This window comes from Mustela lutreola, chromosome 4 (genome assembly GCF_030435805.1).
Source record: "Mustela lutreola isolate mMusLut2 chromosome 4, mMusLut2.pri, whole genome shotgun sequence".
NCBI lineage: Eukaryota > Metazoa > Chordata > Mammalia > Carnivora > Mustelidae > Mustela > Mustela lutreola.
In genome coordinates, this window is record NC_081293.1 from 74,327,817 (window position 1) to 74,347,134 (window position 19,318).

General features: G+C 46.0%; 2 protein-coding genes across 4 annotated transcripts in view; both read left to right on the plus strand.

The window, feature by feature from the left end:
• MINPP1 (multiple inositol-polyphosphate phosphatase 1) overlaps nucleotides 1-16,140 on the plus strand; it is a 118,167-nt gene extending 102,027 nt beyond the window's left edge. Inside the window, exon 6 of the mRNA XM_059170264.1 lies at nucleotides 16,006-16,140. The gene's annotated coding sequence lies outside the window, so the exon portion shown is untranslated. The remainder of the gene's footprint in view (nucleotides 1-16,005) is intronic.
• PAPSS2 (3'-phosphoadenosine 5'-phosphosulfate synthase 2) overlaps nucleotides 16,046-19,318 on the plus strand; it is a 68,569-nt gene continuing 65,296 nt past the window's right edge. Inside the window, exon 1 of one of the 3 annotated variants that reach the window (XM_059170259.1) lies at nucleotides 16,046-16,182. In XM_059170259.1, the coding sequence (XP_059026242.1) occupies nucleotides 16,048-16,182 (135 nt within the window). In that variant the 5' untranslated portion in view covers nucleotides 16,046-16,047. Of the gene's footprint in view, nucleotides 16,183-17,542; nucleotides 17,675-19,318 lie in introns of those variants that run through there. The other 2 variants (XM_059170261.1, XM_059170262.1) reach the window with 2 other exon arrangements.

Here is a 19,318-nt window from a genome sequence, read left to right on the forward strand (position 1 = left end):
GTTTGATAAGCAAACTGACATTATTGACCTAACACACCTCAAGGATTTGTTAAACCTACAGGAGAGAAACTGTGTCTAAAGTTCACCAGAGGAGCATGTGTAAACGAAGCTGGTAAGCACAAACTCGTCTGGAAGCATCTCTCAGGAGCCGGGCGCTAGTTCTTGCCATTGGAGGTCATTTGAAAAGAATCAGAAAAGCATTTGCCTTAAAGCAATAAATAAGAAAATATTGATATCGTCTCCACAACCATTTAAGCTTCTCTTTTCACTTATGCAGGATGGGCTTTCCTCTAATCACTCCACGCTTAAGACTCGTTACTCTCTTTGATAAGTTTTTAAGGAACTATTTCATGCACAGGCACGGGTGGGCTGTGTGCCTGGTTGTTAGAAGCGTGGCGGGTCAGGCACACCCTGGGTTGGTTCCTGGCTCTGCTGTTGACTTAGCTACTTAACCTCTTTATGTCTCATTTCTGCTTCCGTACAAGCAGAGCAAAGCGATGTTACAAGCTTCTTGCTGCAAAGATTAAGGAAGTGAACAGATGTAAAGCACTTAGGATAGCGTCAGGTGCTCTGGGCCTTAGCTCCGTTGTCATCAGTTAGCCAACCAGGCATCAAGCCTAAAACAACAAGTTAATCTGAACCGCTCAGCCTTACTCTGTTGCACCACCCCGGGAATCTGTATCTGTAAAAGGATCCAGTCATTGGACCACAGATGGGTGAAGCTGATGCTTTCTGAGCAGAATTCTAATACGAAGAAAGGGGTCCGAGGCCAGGCGGGTGACGGAATAGAATGGAAAACTGGGACTAAGCTGAGGATATGTCTTCTTAGGCAGCAAGAAGTCTGTACCAAGTTTACCTATAAAGAATACAATGTGTTATTTCAAGAGACCGTCATCTCTCCATCATTTTTCAGAATGTCTGTCTGGTGAGAGTGTACTAGCTAAGACAACACCACCAGGCATGTAATGTGACACATGAGTTAAAATAAGTGTTTCCTGTTAGAATAGCTTTTTAGGATTTTAGATGTAATAATTTCACATCTCCTATTAGATACAAGTGTTTTTCTCTGATGCAAGTATATACATGCTCAGTGTGTTAGCATTTAATTTTCAGTTTTGTTCAAAAAACATGCCCACTTTGGTGGACCTCATGTTCAAAGGGTTGAGAATTTCACATACCAACGTGAGAAATGAGTAGTGGGTGTGGACAGAAAGTACATGTAATATGTCGTTTAAATTACTTAACAATTGATTTACGAGGATCTCATTTTGTTAAAGCCCTCACTGCACCTCCCGGGGCAGCAACACTGCAGGATGGAATAGATGATGTTGGTATCACAGCGTTGGCCGTTGGGAGTCCTCCCAGGTGTGCTCCTGGGTTCTTTTGATGAGCTGTCATTCTTTTTCCTTTTTCTCCTGTTCTTCCCCTCCTCCCCCTTCTCCTCCTCCTCTAACTCCTCCTCATCCTCCCTCCCCTTCTTCTTCTCCTGGCTTTGTTTTTGTTTTTGTTTGTTAGCATTTTCTTTCTTTCTTTTTTTAAGATTTTATTCATTTATTTGACAGACAGAGATCACAAGTAGGCAGAGAGGCAGGCAGAGAGAGAGGAGGAAGCAGGCTCCCCGCTGAGCAGAGAGCCCGATGCAGGACTCGATCCCAGGACCCTGAGATCATGACCTGAGCCGAAGGCAGCGGCTTAACTCACTGAGCCACCCAGGCGCCCCATGTTTGTTAGCATTTTCTTACTTTCTGATGCCTTGAGTTGCTCCCCCCTCATTTTGTACTCTTCCTGCCCTAGACTTGACCAGTTCTCCATGGGACGCAGGTTCCTTTTATTGGAGAAGGGCATTTAGAAACTGAAATCCGGGCTTTTGGGGTGCTCACTGCTGCTGTAACGTGTGTTTTTAGACTCTTTTGGGAAAGAGTCTGGGAAATAATGAGCACGTTTATATGTAACATGTCTACTCATACACACCTATGTTTTTTTATCTACCGATACGTAGGTATATTAAAAACCCTTGAATTCACACCAGTATCTCTGTTTCCAACCCAACACCACCAGGTCAATCCCAGCTTTCCTCTCTCCTCGTTTGTAGATTTTTTTCAGTGACCGAGGAACTTGTTCTAGTTACATGGAACATATTTCCCTTTTTGATCATACAAAATACACATGTGAAATGGTCTCAGAATTGCTAACCCTCATCCCGGGGGGAAACACCCCACTACCAAGAGGGCAGCCTTCCTGCACAGTCCTTTCTGTCTGAGCCTTTCAGCGGCCTGTCCCAATACAGTCTTCTAATAAAACTTAGTTAGTTCATTACCTGCTTCAGTAGAGTCGTGTTATTCATGGACAGTATATTTATGTTCGTTTTTCACCATTTTTAAAAGATAGTATTTATTTATTTAAATATTAGCGGGAGAGAAAGAGAGAGAGAGCACGAGTGCAATGAAGGGCAGAGGGAAGAGCAGATCCCCTGCTGAGCAAGGAGCCTGACATGGGGCTTGATCCCAGGACCCTGGGATCATGACCTGAGCCGAAGGCAGACGCTTCCACGACTGAGCCATCCAGGCACCCCATTTTTCACTATCTATATTCCATTTTACATTCCCCCCCAACACTGCCTTTTTCTTTTCTTTTTTTTTAAGTTCACATGCAGGAAAATTCACTCTAGGCGCTCTCTGTTGCACGTTTGGAGTTCCATAGGTTTCACAAATGCATAGTAGGTATTTACCTCTGCAGTCAGGTACAGAATAGTCTGGACAGTGCCCTTACCTTCCAAACCCTCATCGCTGCCTTTTAGAGATCAAAACCCTTCTTCCAACCTCACTTCCTGGCAACCCCTGAGCTGTTTTCTAGCCGTGTGGTTCTCTCTTTTACAAAGTGTCTTGTTAGTGGAATCACGAAATACATATGACCTTTGGGATCTGGCTTTTTCCAGCTAGCAAAATGCTTTGGACATTCTCGTGTATTGTAGTATGAGTCACAGTTTCTTCCTTTTTACTGCTGAGTACTGTCCCATTGTATGGGGTAAAATGTGGTCTGTCTGTCCACCAATTTATCCATTCACCATTAGAAAGGTATCCAAGTTGTTTTTAGTTTTGGATGATTATGAATAAATTTGCTGTAAACATGCATGCACAAGTTTTTGTGTGAACATAAGTTTTAATTTCTCTTAGGTAAAATTTTAGGAATGAGATTATTGGATCTATGATAAAGATCCATACTTTTTTAGTAACAATTTCTTTAAAGATTTTATTTACTTCTTTGACAGAGAGAGAGAGAGCACAAGCAGGGAGCGTGGCAGACAGAGGGAGAAACAGGCTCCCTATTGAGCAAAGAGCCTGATGCAGGACTGTGCCCCAGGACCCTGGGATCATAACCTGAGCCAAAGGCAGACACTTATCTGACTGAGCCACCCAGGTGCCCCTTTAGTAACAGTTTTGTTGAGATATAATTTAGAGAGTATCAAATGTACAATGAAATGTTATTAGTACATCTGTTTGTAATATATGCATATATCAAATCATGTTGAACAATGTGACATGTCAATTATGTCTCAATGGAAAAAGAAAACAAAACAACACCACCTCACTGAGTTTAAGACTTAAAAAAAAGGTCATTCGTATAATCACAGAGTCATGCAAACATTCCCACCACTATGCAATTTCAGGACACTTTGGCACACAAAGGAACCGTATACGCCTTGGCAGTCATTCCCAGTCCCTTCATCCCCCAGCCCCCGGCAACCACTAATGCATGTTCTGTCTCTATGGGTTTGTCGATTCCGGACATTTACGACAGATGCAGGTGCCTGAATGGTTCAGTCCTTAAGTGTCTGCTTTTGACTCAGGTCGTGATCCCAGGGTCCTGGGATGGAGCCTGGCATTGGGCTCCCTGCTCAGCAGGAGGCGTGCTTCTCCCTCTCCCACTCCCCCTGCTTGTGTTTCTTCTCTCTCTGTCAAATAAATAAATAAATAAATAAATAAATAAATAAATAAATAAGAAAGACAGATGGAATCATACAATCTTATATAACCTTTCATAATTCGCATCTTTCCCTTAGCATTATGTTTTCAAATCTCATCCATGTGGTGACAGATATCAGTGGTTCATTTTTTTAAATGGCCAAATAATAGTCCATTTATATGGACTGACCACATTTAGTCCATCTGCTCATCAGCTGACGGACGTTTGGATTATTTCTCTTTTTTGGCTATTATGAGTAATGTTGCCATGCACATTTCGGTGCAAGTTTTTGTGTGGATGTTTGATTTCATTTCTCTTGGTATATAGGTATCTCTAGGTATATACCTAGGATAGGGATTGCTGAATAATGTACTGACCATTTGAGGAAATGCCAGACTGCTCTCCAGAGCGGCCGCATCCCTCTACAGTCACACCAGCATTGAGTAAGGCTTCCAGGGACCCCACTGCCTTGCCAGCACTTGCTGTTGTTTGTCTTTTATATTATGACACTTTCTCTCCCTCCTTTTTATTTTTTTTATTTTAAAGATTTTATTTATTTATTTGACAGACAGAAATCACAAGTAGGCAGAGAGGCAGGCAGAGAGAGAGAAGGAAGCAGGCTCCCTGCTGAGCAGAGAGCCCGATGTGGGGCTCGATCCCAGGACTCTGGGATCATGACCTGAGCCGAAGGCAGAGGCTTTAACCCACTGAGCCACCCAGGCGCCCCTCTCCCTCCTTTTTAAAAAAATGTTGATTGGGACGCCTGGGTGGCTCAGTTGGTTAAGCAGCTGCCTTCGGCTCAGGTCATGATCCCAGCGTCCTGGGATGGAGTCCCACATCGGGCTCCTTGCTCAGCAGGGAGCCTGCTTCTCCCTCTGCCTCTGCCTGCCATTCTGTCTGCCTGTGCTCGCTCTCTCTCCCTCTCTCTCTCTCTGATAAATAAATAAAATCTTTAAAAAAAAATTAAAAATAAATAAAAAAATAAAAAAATGTTGATTGAAGTACAGCTGACCTACAATATTATGTTAGTTTCAGGTGTACAACAGTGATTTGACAATTACTTACAAAATGTTCCCCATAGTAGGTGTTGTTACTGTCTGTCACCATACGTATTTGCAACATTACTGACCACCTTCTGTATGCTGTCCTTTTCATGCCTTCACTTATTTATTTTATAAAGAGAAGTTTGTACCTCCTAATTCCCTTCATCTCTTTCACCCATCATTCTATCCCCATGATGTACTTTTTTAAAAATTCAAATATCAGTGACAAACAGTGTTACGTCAGGGTCAGGTGTTCAACATCAGGATTCACGAACTTTACACTTGACGTTGTGCTCACAGCCGCAGCTCCCGTCCGTCACCACACACCACCGTTACCGTGGCATCGACTCTGTTCCCCATGCTGTGCCTTTCATCCCCGTGACTGACTCACCCCGGATCTGGAGTCCTGTACCGCTCACGCCCCTTCACCCACTTTGTCCCTCCCTCTGCCCCCTTCCTCTCTGGCGACCGTTAGTTTGTTCTCTGCATCCACGGGCCTGTGTCTGTCTTCTGTTTGTTTTTTAGAACCCACATCTAAGTGAAATCATATGGTGTTTGTCTTTCTGTGTCCAGCTTATTCCATTTAGGATTATACCCTTTAGGTCCATCCATGTTGTCACAGATGGCAAGATTTCATTCCTTTTTTAATTTTTTTTTTTTGAGGCTGAGTAAATTCCATGTATATATATCCTTCTATATATGGACACACGAAGATGTGGAGATGTGAAGATGTGACAGATGATGTGTATCTATACATACGTATATATTTTCCTCATCTTCTTTATCCCTTCATCTAATGATGGACACTTGAGCTGCTTCCCTATCTTGGCTGTTGTAAATAACACTGCAGTAAACACAGGGGTGCCTGGAGCTTTTTGGATTAGTGTTTTTGTTTTCTTTCAGTAAATGCCCAGGAGTGGAATTACCAGACCATACAGTATTTCTATTTAAAAAAAAATTTTTTTGAAGATTTTATTTATTTGAGTGAGTGAGAGAGAGAGCCTGAGAGGGGGAGGGTCAGAGGGAGAAGCAGACTCCCTGCTGAGCAGGGAGCCCGATGTGGGACTCCATCCTGGGACTCCGGGATCATGACCTGAGCCGTAGGCAGTTGCTTAACCAGCTGAGCCACCCAGGTGCCCTCTATTTTTGTTTTTAATTTTTTGAGGAAGCTCTACACCACTTTCCAGAGTGGCTGCACAGTTTGCATTCCCACCAACAGTACAAGAGGGCTCCCCTTTCTCCACATCCTTGCCAACACTTGTTGTTTCTTGTCTTTTGATTCTAGCCATTATGATGGGTGTGAGGTGGTACCCCATGGTGATTTTAATTTGCATTGCCCTGATGAAAAATGATGTTGAGCATCTTTTTGTGTGTATGTTTGCCACACGATACACTTTTGATTTAAAAAAAAAAAAAAAAAAAAAAAAGGAGAGCCATGGAATTAAAATAAAGAGCCACTGACTTGGAAATCCTTCAAAATACACAAAACGTTTCTTAGACTTGTTGCAGCTCACAGATATTTCTTTTTTGTTTGTAAAGATTTTATTTATTTATTTGAGAGAGAGCACATACCAGCTGTGAGAGAGAGGGGGAAAAGCAGACTCCCTGCTGAACAGGGTACCACTCCCCGCCCCCCCCCCCACCCCCGGGATGTGGGACTCAATCCCAGGACCCTGAGATTATGACCTGAACTGAAGGCAGTCACTTAACTTACTGAGCCACCCAGGCATCCCTCATAACTGTTTCTCCTTCTCTAACTAATCCACTTCTCCCCAAACCCCAGCATTCACCTGAAGAAAAAAATAGTGATTTCTGAGTTTATGCATTGTATAAAAATATTATCTTCCCCTGCATAATTGCATACATACCAAATTTCAGGTGTTTTATTGACTGAATAGATTTTTCTCTCCGGGGCTGGTGATCAGAGACCTAGCTGAGGAACCTTGACATAATATATAACATTCTGTCTGTTCAAAACCATTCAAAGTTCCAAACAACTGAAGAATAAGTAAAATGTGGCATAGACTCCATTAGGAAATTAGAAACTTTCTGAGGTTTCTCTGCGTGAGAAAGCAGATGAAATGTTATTTTGCAAGTGTCAAAGGAGCCCCCACGCCTTTGCCTATGGAAACCGAGGATTCCTCAGTTGAAGTCATACTTTGAGCTCCTTATTCCACCCTCGATGGCTGGGTGGCCGGGTGGGAGAGTCAATCCATGACTTTCCCTTAGCCAAGCCCCCTAACAGTTCGAAACTTGAAACTGAAAGGGGACCTTGGGGGCGCCTGGGTGGCTCAGTGGGTTAAGACCTCTGCCTTCAGCTCAGGTCATGATCCCAGGGTCCTGGGATCGAGCCCCACATCAAGTTCTGCTCAGCAGGGAGCCTGCTTCCTCCTCTCTCTCCGCCTGCCTCTCTGTCTACTTGTGATCTCTCTCTCTCTGTGTCAAATAAATAAATAAATAAATAAATAAATAAATAGCTGCTGCCTTAAAAAAAGGAAAGGGGACTTTGAACACACATTTCTCAAAGTAGAGCTCATCCAACAGCAGTCCCACATTAACTTTAGAGATCATGGCTACAGATTAAATGGACATGATTTCCCTGTTTGCCAGATTTTTTTTTTTTTTTTCTGGCCATGATGTCTAGAAATCAGAAGAACTTAGCCATTAACATGAACCCTTGTGCTAAAGGAACACATTTTAGATACTATGCAGAACCAAGAACTCTGTGTCCAGTGTTCCTGGCTGATAAAGGAAATATGTTCCTTTCTTTTTTTTTTAAGGCTAAAGACCATGTGTCATACATCAGAGACATATTCTCATTATCTTTGCAGAATAGGAAAACTTTATAGAAGTCGTCACTAGTGATCTCTTTGACAGCCTAATTAAATAATTGGATCCAAATTATCGCAGGGTTACATGGTGCATCAGCAGAAGAGACAGAGGCCATTTGTAATAAAATAATGTAATAAAATGAAATGAGCAGAATTGAAGCAAAGTTAGAATGCGCAGAAACATTTCACACCGAATGTCATTAAATCCACACCTTAAAGGGAGCCTAGATTTAATATGCTCTACAAGAAAGTATTGTTTAATATAAACTGCAATAAATAATCGGGCTACAGTTGGCTGTCGCTGTTTGCACAATAACCTGAAGCTGCCACCAATTTTTCGTACTTCAGAAGATCTTCACCTTCTGGATGGGATTCTAGCCATTGTGAAATAAGCCTGGAAGTTCTGACAGAAGTTTCATCAGTCTTGACACCTTGAATTGTCCTAAATGTAAAGGCAAGTTTGAATCATCATGCTTGACTCAGCTCTGTGAGGTAGATTGTTGAGCAGTGTTTGGGACCATGCTGGGAATTTCATAGCCCGTCATGCAGCATCCACAGCGGTTCAGAAAGGTGGTTTTAAAGAAGTCAGGCCTGTTTGGGTCCCAGAAGAGAGCACCCGAGTCAGATGATCTGAGTCAAAGTAAGCCAGTGTGTTGGGGTAACCCCAAGGCAGAGGATCACAAGAAGAGCCTGGGGGAGCCAAGGGTTCTGGGAAGCTGGAGGTAGATACTAGGAAATTGAAGCCATGGGGCTTTTAGTCATTGAGACTCCTCCATGTGGAGCAGATGTGGCCGTCAGCATCTCTACACAGAGTAGATACCATCCTGACCTTCCTCAGGAAAGGGAAAGGCCTCCTTCCAACAGTGAAGCTGCAACAGGAGAGTCCTGGCAGAGGACTCAGGTTGGTCCTAGGGGCTCTTCTGGGACTATGCTCGGCCTCCATCCCATGCCTGTCTAGCAGAAGGGAACTGCTTGACGAACAAAAAGCCACGAATCTAGGTCTTCTGACACCATGCCTAGGATCCTTCTGGTGTGTCCTGTACACAACTCTTTCATGGTGCCGGCCCAGCCTTGCACTGTAGCTCAGAGAGCTGGTGAGGGGCCATTTGTGGGTGTGAGCCCTGTCTAGGCTGACCACTCTCGGAAGCACCTGAGCCACCCTCCCAGAAGGGCCCCTCAACTGGCCTTGGATTCTGTTCTTGAGGTCCCCGATTCTCAAAGCATGTCTCCATTATGTGTGTCGGGGGGTAGAAAAGGAAAGTAGTTTTAATAAGTAAATAACCTAGTTTTTTTTTTTTTTTAAAGATTTTATTTATTTATTTGACAGAGACAGATCACAAGCAGGCAGAGAGGCAGGCAGAGAGAGAGGAAGGGAAGCAGGCTCCCTGCTCAGCAGAGAGCCCGATGCGGGGCTCCATTCCAGGACCCTGGGATCATGACCTGAGCCAAAGGCAGAGGCTTAACCCACTGAGCCACCCAGGCGCCCCAATAACCAAGTTTTTAAAAGTAATTGAATATAATAATCCTTAGCATTCCTTCAAAACAAGAATGATAGAAAGGAGGAGGATGGGAAGGTCCATTTCTAGTTCCATGGGGAGGTTTGTCCACGGGCATGAAATTCAAGAGACCAGAACAAAGATACCATGTGCTAGAGAAGAAACCTGATGGTTCTGTCATTCTTCCTAAATTAAATGTGTAAGAGAAGCCCTGTACAAATTTAGGGGGCAGGAAAGGGGGCTTAATAAAATAAGTCATCAGTTCGTCTGGAAGAACAAACGGGCAAAAAGTTCCAAGTTATAATTTGTAACTGAGCTGCTTCTCCGCGGACCTCCGTGGTGGGGGAAACCTCAGCTAACATCGTGCCTCCTGGGGGGAGCACCCCAGACCAACAGAAGAAGATGTTAATGATTCAGTGAATAATGTCAGAAAAAAACGATACAGTGGGACAATATTTTAGGTCTTACCTGATTTTTACACCTAATATTTCCCCATTCTGGCCCTCTGCCAGTCAGTCAAGACCATTTTGGACTCAGGATGGAACACAGAAAGTATAACTTGATTCTTTTCCTTGTTTTATTTATTTTTTTTTAAAGATTTTATTTATTTATTTGACAGAAAGAGATCACAAGTAGGCAGAGAGAGAGAGAGAGAGGAAGGGAAGCAGGCTCCCTGCTAAGCAGAGAGCTCGATGCAGGGCTCAATCCCAGAACCCTGGGATCATGACCTGAACGGAAGGCAGAGGCCCAACCCACTGAGCCACCCAGGTGCCCCTCTTTTCCTTGTTTTAAAGTAAAAAGCCCTTCAAGAAAGGAAAAAGGACTCTGAAGAAACAAAGCATCTGGGGAGATAAAAAGGACTGAGGCTTCATTAAAAAACCCTCCGTGAGAATTAGAAGTACACGTGGCCTCACAGGGGACTTCTGACGGGGGATTCGGGACTGGGTGTTTCTACAAGCACCCCAGGGGATCTTGTCGTGGTGCAGTGGAGAACCAGTGGGCTAGATTAGTGGCTTCCCACCGGGGGACAAAGCAGAATCTTGCCCACCGTGTGGCATGTTCTGGGGGAAGCCCCAGTCCAGAGATCTGTAGACTGACAGGGAGGGAGGGAGCCCAGGCAGCCAAAGGCATCACCGTGAAGGCTTCCGGTGAGATTTTAATAGAGCTGGGAACTCCCGGCAAAATCAATTTCCTTCCTGTCCACACATTTTATTCTTGGTAGTGGGGTGGTTTTTTAACAATGTTACTCAAGTTTGTGTTCCTAGCACACCTGTTTCTTCTCTTTCTACTTATTTTCTGAATTTCCTATAACAAATTGAAATATGCAGGCAAGTTGGGAGACCTCTGTTAAGGCAGAGATCCGCAGAACTGTGGTGCCTGGGCCAGCAGCATTGGCATCACCTGGGAACTTTCTAGAACTGTTGTTTCTGGGTCCTAAGCTTGATAGCGTCCGGCATGAGAAACTGTGTGTATGTGTGTGTGGGGGGGGAGCACTCTGCGATTTAATAGAGGTCATCTTGACACATCCTCCCCTTTCCGAACCACTGATGGTCTTACAGAGAAACCTTTAAAACTACCCATGCCTGAGACCCACCCCCACTCTCGACTTTGATTAATCAGGTAGTTATAATGTTATAAAGTTAGTTATAAAGTTGGAGAACCATTAGGGCTTCAGAAGAACAACCCCACCCTTTCTAGAACAGAATTGTCTTTCTCGAAACTAAAAGTGAACCAAAGTAAAACAAGTGTGTGTGTGTCTGGAAGTGGGGAGCGTATAATTAAGAAAAGACAGTGTTCTGAAAATAGAATGATTTCGAGGTTTTGCGTAAGTTTGTGAGGGCAGTATATATATCGATTTTGGCCAATATTGATCATTTTTATTATAATGGGACCGTTGCCCATTTTTCTTTAGAAGACTGATTTCTCCTATGATTGTAGCTGTTTGTACCTTTAGTATCTGATGACTGAAAATATTATATAAAGATTAAGAAATGAATCTGGTAACATTTTAAATGAATTTTAATATTATTCTTTACAGCAGCATCTAAAACCTTTGAAAAATAGCAATATAGGGACGCCTGGGTGGCTCAGTGGGTTGGGCCACTGCCTTCGGCTCTGGTCATGATCCCAGGGTCCTGGGATCAAGTCCCGCATCAGGCTCCTTGTCCAGCAGGGAGCCTGCTTCTCTCTCTGCCTCTGCCTGCCACTCTGCCTGCTTGTGTTCTCTCTATAACAAATAAATAAAATCTTTAAAAAAAAAAAAAAAAGAAAAATAGCAATATACAGAGAGAGCTATCACTTTTTCAGAAAATGTCAGTACCCATAAAAACTGTCTTATGATATTGTCAGGAAACCTGAGGTCTCTAAGTTAGGATTTTAATACCTTTATGTAAAAGAGCTGGAGAGGCATCAGGCTGCCTCAGTCAGAAGAGTGGGTGACTCTTGGTTTCTGGGTCATGAGTTTGGGCCCCATGCTGACGCATAGAGATTACTAAAAAAAAAAAAAAAAAAAAAAAAAAAAAAAAATTAGATAAACTTAAAAAAAATTTTTTAGATAAAAGAGATAGATTATATTGATTTTTTAAAACTGCTTATCTTTACATGATGTGAAATTTATAAAATCCTTTTAGAAGGTTTAGGACACACTAATAAATTATGCTCAACATATTATATTCCAATTATTTGCAATTTAACTACTCATTTATAGTATCTCTGATATCCTCTAGTAATTATATTAATTTATTATACCACCACATTTCTCCATTATATTGGAAAAGAGCACTTACCATATAACTCAATGTGACTTATTTCTGAATGGGACACTTCTGTCCTTTCACAATTAAAGACATTTCTAAAAGTAGGACTAATTTCTCTGAATATGTCATCTTTTGTGACGTTTTCTTAATTTTAGCTCAAATATCACAACTTCCATTTCTTTTTGCTTTTTTGTTCTTTCTTTTTTCTTCCTTCCTTCTCCCTTCTTTCCTTTAAAATATGCTTTAAGGGGCGCCTGGGTGGCTCAGTGGATTAAGCCGCTGCCTTCGGCTCAGGTCATGATCTCAGGGTCCTGGGATCGAGTCCCGCATCGGGCTCTCTGCTCAGTGGGGAGCCTGCTTCCTCCTCTCTCTGTCTGCCTCTCTGCCTACTTGTGATCTCTCTCTGTCAAATAAATAAATAAAATCTTTGAAAAAAAAAAAAAAATAAAATATGCTTTAAAATTTCACTCAGTGTAAAGACGCCTGGATGACTCAGTTGTTAAGCATCTACCTTCAGCTCAGGTCATGATCCCAGGGTTCTAGGATTGGGTTCCACGTTGGGCTTCCTGCTGGGCAGGGAGTCTGCTGCCCCCTCTACCCCCTCTCATGTTTGCTCTCTCTCTCTCTCAAATAAATAAATAAGTGTAAAATCTTTCAAATTTTTAATCAGTTTAGTTGGACATTTTTCTAATAATTTAAGGGACATACTTTGTTAACTACATAATTGTTAAGTAAGTTTAGTTAGAAACTGTTCTAATGATTTAAAGCCTCTTAGCACCAGGGACTGCATTACCTTCCTCCTTGCTGAGCACCTTTTAAAACAAAGGCTGAAGGCTGGAAACTCAGCCAGCAACCAAACGTAACTTGTTTTCACTGCGGTTTATTGAGTTTTCGAGTGCATTTCCCTAACTCCCCTGAATGTTTCTGTTTTGCATAACGTGAGTGTGTACTCATAAATGTTCTTCTCTTCAAATCAGTACAATGAGTCAACAAAACTGTGGACCATGTTCCACCCCAGAAACGGTGGCAGAGCCTCCCTTTTTCCTTGGGAGTGTGGCCTTTTCCTCCATGTGCAGGCTCTGGGCAGGAGGATCCTGGCTGCTGTGCACCCCGGCTTGCAGCAGCTTTGCTGTGCCCTGCCTGGGTCTTTACAGAAGGCTGGGGTGCTTCAGGAAGCAGGCCAGGGAGTGCTGGGGTAGCAGGAACGTCAGCCTCGAGCCCGATTCCCCTTCTATCTGCCTTATCCTTGAAACTCAAGTTAAACCATCACCACCCACTAGAATCTGTTCATAGGCCAGCACTCACTGCCTTCTTCGAGGTCCTCTCCCTATCACTTCGAATATGCCGTTATTCCAGCACGTCGTATCACGTTTCCTTAGAATTATTTGTGTACATCTCCCCTACCAGACCAGGGACCCTCAGGACAATGACTTTTCAGCCTGGGATGCAGAAGTGTCCCATATGGACCAATGCAGAGTTGGAAGATCAGCCCTGTTGGCTGATGTCCTTGGATGAGCATGAAGAAGACAACGTGTGAATTCATATCGCTGTGGAGTCACACGGGGCACCCCTCTCCTCCTACAGCCTTCCCCCCTTCTTCTGTTTTATGTCCCGGACTCAGCCACACAGATATTTACAATTTTCTGAACATACCATGTGATTTCGTGCAGCTCTGTGCTTTTCCACTTTTACATTTACACACACACCCATTTTGGGGAGGAGAGGGGAGAGTGGGCAAAACCCTAGCCTTCTTTCAAGTCTCAGCTCATGTATTTTGTCCCCCACAAAATTTGACCTCTGTCTTCCAAAGTTGAGCTGGATGTCCCTCCTCTGTGCTCCCACAACATCCTTTCTTTTAACTGAGTGGCCTATTTAATCCATGCCCTCCATTTCTTCTAGAAAAAGAATGACAGATACCCACAGCCGAATGAATGTTCTCTGATCGTCGGATGCACTGAGATGCCCACAGTCTCCTGCATTCCCACCCCCCCACCTAATTGTTTACTAAGCTCCATAGCATGTGACCCCAAACCTATTTCTGCCACTTTTAACTGTGAGTGAAGTTAAGTCATTGCCTTTCATGTGACTTAAATGAAAAGCATACAAGTGAAAAAAAGAGTAGTGTTTTCTCCGAGGACAGTGGATGCTTTGGAAAGATAAACATCTATAAAATTGTCCTGTTGACTCAGGTGTAGGCGACAGAACAGGGATGGAACGGGCACACAGAAATCTTGAAAGGATCTCCTCTCACATCGCTTAAGGGCACGGAATTTTTAAATGGGCCATCCAGAATCCCAAACTGGAAATTGTTGAAGATACCCCAGGAGAGTGGTTTTGGGAACTCCCGTCAGCAGACCCACACCACAGTGGAACCCTTCAGATGTGCGTTGAAGATTAACGGTTAGGTTAGATTTTTTACCTGCTCAGCCAGGGTTTGCACTGGAATGACTGGGAGGGAGGTGGGACGCTGTTTGTCTCCCTCACTTGACTGTGAGTTTCTTGAACACAGGGATCGCATCTTGCTTCCCTTGGGAGTACCTATGCCTAGGAAGAGTGTTTGGCTCCTTTAGACGACTTTCTCTAAGGGCTTCTTGACTCAAGGGGACTCCTGAATTTATTTTTGGTTAAGGGGATCAGGGGGTTTCAACAATAAGGTCTTTTTTCCATTACGACCACTAGGGGGCAGTGTCACCGCATTCTCTGGGAATGGCCATCCTGGGGAGCTTGTTTCCAAGCTAGATCACCTAAACTGTGATGAGCCCACGTCAAATGTGTTGGAGAACCTATGGCATAAAGCTCGCACCAACACTGATGTTCTTTGTATATGTGTTTCCTTTGTTTATTTTTGGGAGCTCACTGATTCCATCTTTTCTAAACAATAAAAGACCAAGTAGTAACCACCACCTCATTAAGTTAATTATTAAACCCAGCCAGTTCTGGAAGGAAGAAAAGTAAATAGGCAGTAGAGAAAAAAGCCCCTCATGCAAATTAGTGTAAGGATTACAAATTGGCACAGGGTAGCTCACGGTACTTTATAGCGAGGGCTTGGAGGGAGCATTACTGAGAAATTTATGGAGATTGTGTCCTTATGAATGGACAGACTTTAACACTTCCTCGCTCTTCCTGCTTTCGGCTCTGATGGGCTGGAATCACAGACTCCAAAAATTAAGCTACTGGTTGCTCACAGGAAGGAATGTCCTTTCCTAGGACCAAGATGGTAGTGAGATGAAAAAGAATTCAAGACATTGCCTTTGAAAGAAGACAAAAAAACCTGTGAAAGTAAAAAAGAATGATTAGTTTGCTTTTGAGTGAGTTGCCATGCTGAATTACAGCGGAACGGATGGCCTGGGCTGTGGAAGGGTCTTTGACGATGCAGCCTGGACCCAGGGGAGGGGAGGGGAGGCAAGGCCGCCTACGTCACCAGAACTGCTTCCAAAGAAGTAGTAAAGCATGACTGTTCCAAAGTACTACTTGAGAATTAATTAAATCTAAAACGAGATAAGTAGTCCTGTGTGTAGTTTTCGTGGTGTCTTGAACTAGCCAACCTAAAGGTGGAGTGATTTAGGTCACAGGGCGTGGAGGGAGCCTCTGACCCAGGCTGGAGGCTCACCTCTGCCTCCAGCTGGTGACGAAGGTCAAGGGTCCCGTTCTATCTCCCCTCCGGGTACCAGTTCGACATGGCCCCTCTGTGAAATATGGAGACGGGCGATTGGACAGTAAAGGATCTCAAGACCTCCCCTAGGTCTAGACATTCGCATCTTCCTTTTCCAGAAACTAACCCTTAGATACTCGTCCTCCACTTCCTTCTGTTTCTGAAACACTACTATTTTAGAGATCCTGTGAAAAAACACAGCAATCACACCAATTGCTCTTTCCCCATCCACACTTCATTCACCTTTTTGCTTACATCTGGCAGGGTTCGAAATATGGTTGGAATGGATACAAGAGGATTTTTCCAATGAAACAAGAATGGATGTTACTGCTCAAACCACATGAATTCAAAGGGTTTGTGTTCAGAACAGAAACTCAAATCCAGTATCTGCCCTCTGGTTGCTCACAGTTGAAGGGAGTGGTGGCCGCTTACTCCAAATGGGTAAGAAAATACATATACTGACATTTTAAGTCTGTACAAACATGTAAGACTGCCTTTTAAGGGATTTTTTGTTTTGTTTGGGTTCCTGGTTTTCGACTGCTGACCATTTTCTTTCCCACTTTGCCATGGAGAAGGCATGAAGGGGTCTGTCTGGAAAGCTGTCCATGGTCCAGAAGTCCAGTTAGGTCTGAAACCAAAGTTCTACCCTTGACCTCCTCAGAAGAAATAACTTCTCCAGCCCCTTCCCAGAAGGGCCACGGCTGCAGGAGCTGTGTGGCCCCTGGGCATCTTAATGGCTCCTTTTCAGAAAGTGTGGTCTTACTGATCTGTTTGTGGCATTACTCAAGGAGTTAAGATACAAAGAGGGGTGAGACCCAGCAACTGCCCTCCAAGTGCTTGTCACTAATTACAGCTTCCCTCCCCTTGTACCTCTGCTTCCCCCAGACTTCTGGGTTAAGAGAGTGGCCTCATACCTTCTTCGGATAAAACCTTGGTTTCCTAGGATTTAGGCCATCAGTGATTTGGGCCTCCTTTTTGCTCTTTCCTCGAAGAGCCCATCTTAGTTGCTGAACCCACAGAAGGACTATAGAAATACTTAGGGGCAGGAGGTGGATTGAGAAAACTCGCTGGGCTACCCATGGCCATTTTCTGGGGCTGCCCTTGCTTAATTGACTTTGTGAGTTGCAGCTGAGCCTGAGCGGGCCCACCTGTGACAGGCAGACATTATCCTGAGCTCCAGGGCGCAAATGCACGCAAACCCCTTAGGGCCATGCCGGCTCGGGAGCGCAGGTAAGCCCCGGGCCCCTTATTTTATCATCGCATGTGATGACGCTGGTATAGAAAGCCTGGGTTTGAGGCCCCTCACTTGGAATATAACTTGGGGGAAAGTCTGAAAGCCTCAGTTGCTTCTTAGTAAGATGGGGAGAAAGTAGGCCAAGATGGCTTCGCGGGGCCCCGGGGGCGCAGGAGGAGCGCACGGCCGGGTGCAGACGCAGGATCAGTAACCGGAACCCTCGCCGCGGTTGCCCCCCGAAGACCCTGCCCACAGGCACGTCCCGGAGGCTGGAATCCTTCCTGGAAGAGACGCGGGGTGGGGCGGGAGGCGGGGGCGCGCTGGCACCGGCTGGGCGCGGGCGAGGGGAGGGCGAACTCGACCCCGGCCTGGCCGGGGCGCGGCCGCTCGGGCGAGTAGGGGGCCGGGCCGGGACCCGCCCAGGCGGCGGCCGGGTCCCCTGGGCTGGGCGCTGCTGGCGGAGCCGACGGGGCGGAGAGGAGCGCGGCGGGGGGAGGAGTAGGAGGAGGGGGCCGGTCAAGGGAAGTGCGACGTGTCTGCGGGAGCCTTTTTATACCTCCTTCCCGGGAGTCGGGCCCCAGCAGCCGCCGCCGCGCGGAGAGTTCCCGCACCTCCGCTCCCGGGAGTCGAGCTCCGAGCGTCCGTCCGCCGCGCAGCGTCCAGTCCGCCAGCATGTCGGGGATTAAGAAACAGAAGACGGTAGGCTGCGGGCCGCCTGCCCCCACCCCGCCGCCGCTCCCGGGCACCGGGTCCCCTTCTCCGGGAGCGGGCGAGCAGCCGGGCGCGGAGGCTCCGGCGCTGGGAGGGAGGAGGAGGAGGAGGGAGAGCTGGGAGGGGGGACGCGGGGCAGCCCTCGCGGGGCAGTCCGTCTCCGCCCGCGCCCCGGGGAACCTGCGCGGCCCGGGGTTGCCACGTCCGGGAGGGGGGCTCCGGAGCGCGCGGCGGTCCTGACCGTGCCAGAGGGACAGGGACGGGAGATTTCCTCTCTTCCCCAAGAGCTTCCCCGGACCTGCCTTTTCTTCCGTGTCATCTCCGCGCCGCTCGTGGGTGGCCCAGAGCCCCGGCCGGTTCCGCCGGGTCTGTGCGCTGGGCGCACGTCGGCGGCACTCCCTGGGGTTTTGTGCCTGCCACCTCCTCGGAGGGGACGTTAATGACAGACCTCGTGGAGGAACCGGCAGCCGCCTCCCCTGGTGGCCCTTAGCCCTTCAGCTTGACTCAGCGCCAGGCTGGCAGCGGGCGGCACCTCGGGGTCCGCCCCGGGGCTCCTCGGCTCGGTGGGTTCAGATGAGTGGACTGTATTGAGGAGGTTCAGCCTAATCCAGAAGTGATCCGGGCCATCCCCTTTTGGGAAATAGATTGTCAAAGAAAAGTTCCTTTCTTGGCAATAGGGGCTCCTATTTTTCTTTTTTATTTTTCTTTTTTTTTTAAAGTAGGCTCCACGCCCAACGTGGAGCCTGTGAGGGGCTCAAGCCACGACCCTGAGATCAACACCTGAGCTGAGATCAAGAGTCGGTTGCTCCACCGACTGAGCCACCCAGGTGCCCCCAGTAGAGGCTCCTATTAATTTTGCTTCCTAAAAATGGTAGCAGTGATCACTGACTCCGTGGGAAGACCCCTGCAGACAGGGGTTCGGTCCACACCAGAGGTGGGCTGCGAGCTTCGCTTAGGCCTCAGTGCGCAGGCCGATTGCGAATGGTTGATCTTTATCACACCACAAGCCTCAGGTGGTTTATGCTGGTTCCCGAGAGGGTTCACCGCCTCATAGAATTAGACTTGAACTTGGCACAGAGTAGGTGCTCAGTACGTGTTTATTACTGTTATTATGCTTATCACTGAACTATCTTTGAGGTGTATTCCTGGCCGGCTGGGAGGAGAGATGGCCAAGGAGGACTTGGGGGGGAGGGTCCTGAAGGGGGCTGGGTCATGACCAGGGCTGGGCAGGGGTGGCAGCAAGGAAAAGGCAGTGGGCGCTCCGTTTTAGGGGATCACATAAGACAGGCAAGAAGGTCCAGAATGAAGGCGGCATCAACTAAAGAAGCGAGAGTGACCGGCGTCCAGCTGCCTTTTATAGGAGCGATCTTCAAGTGCGGAGACTCTCAATATTGTACTATCTTTAAAAATATTAAGTGAAAAGCATCTGTTTTATTCCCATCTAATATGGTATCTTCTACTTGACAAGCTGTGGTGGCACTTGGCAGCTTTGCCTATCAGTGGGGTTTTAGTACTTCTTGCCTGCTTCAAGAATCCCGTGCCGGTTCTGATAGGGAGCTTTGTCAGGCATTAGTAAGGAAGGGGTAGGTGGTCTTTTCCTTCACACCCCAGTCAGCAGACCCTCCTGCGGTG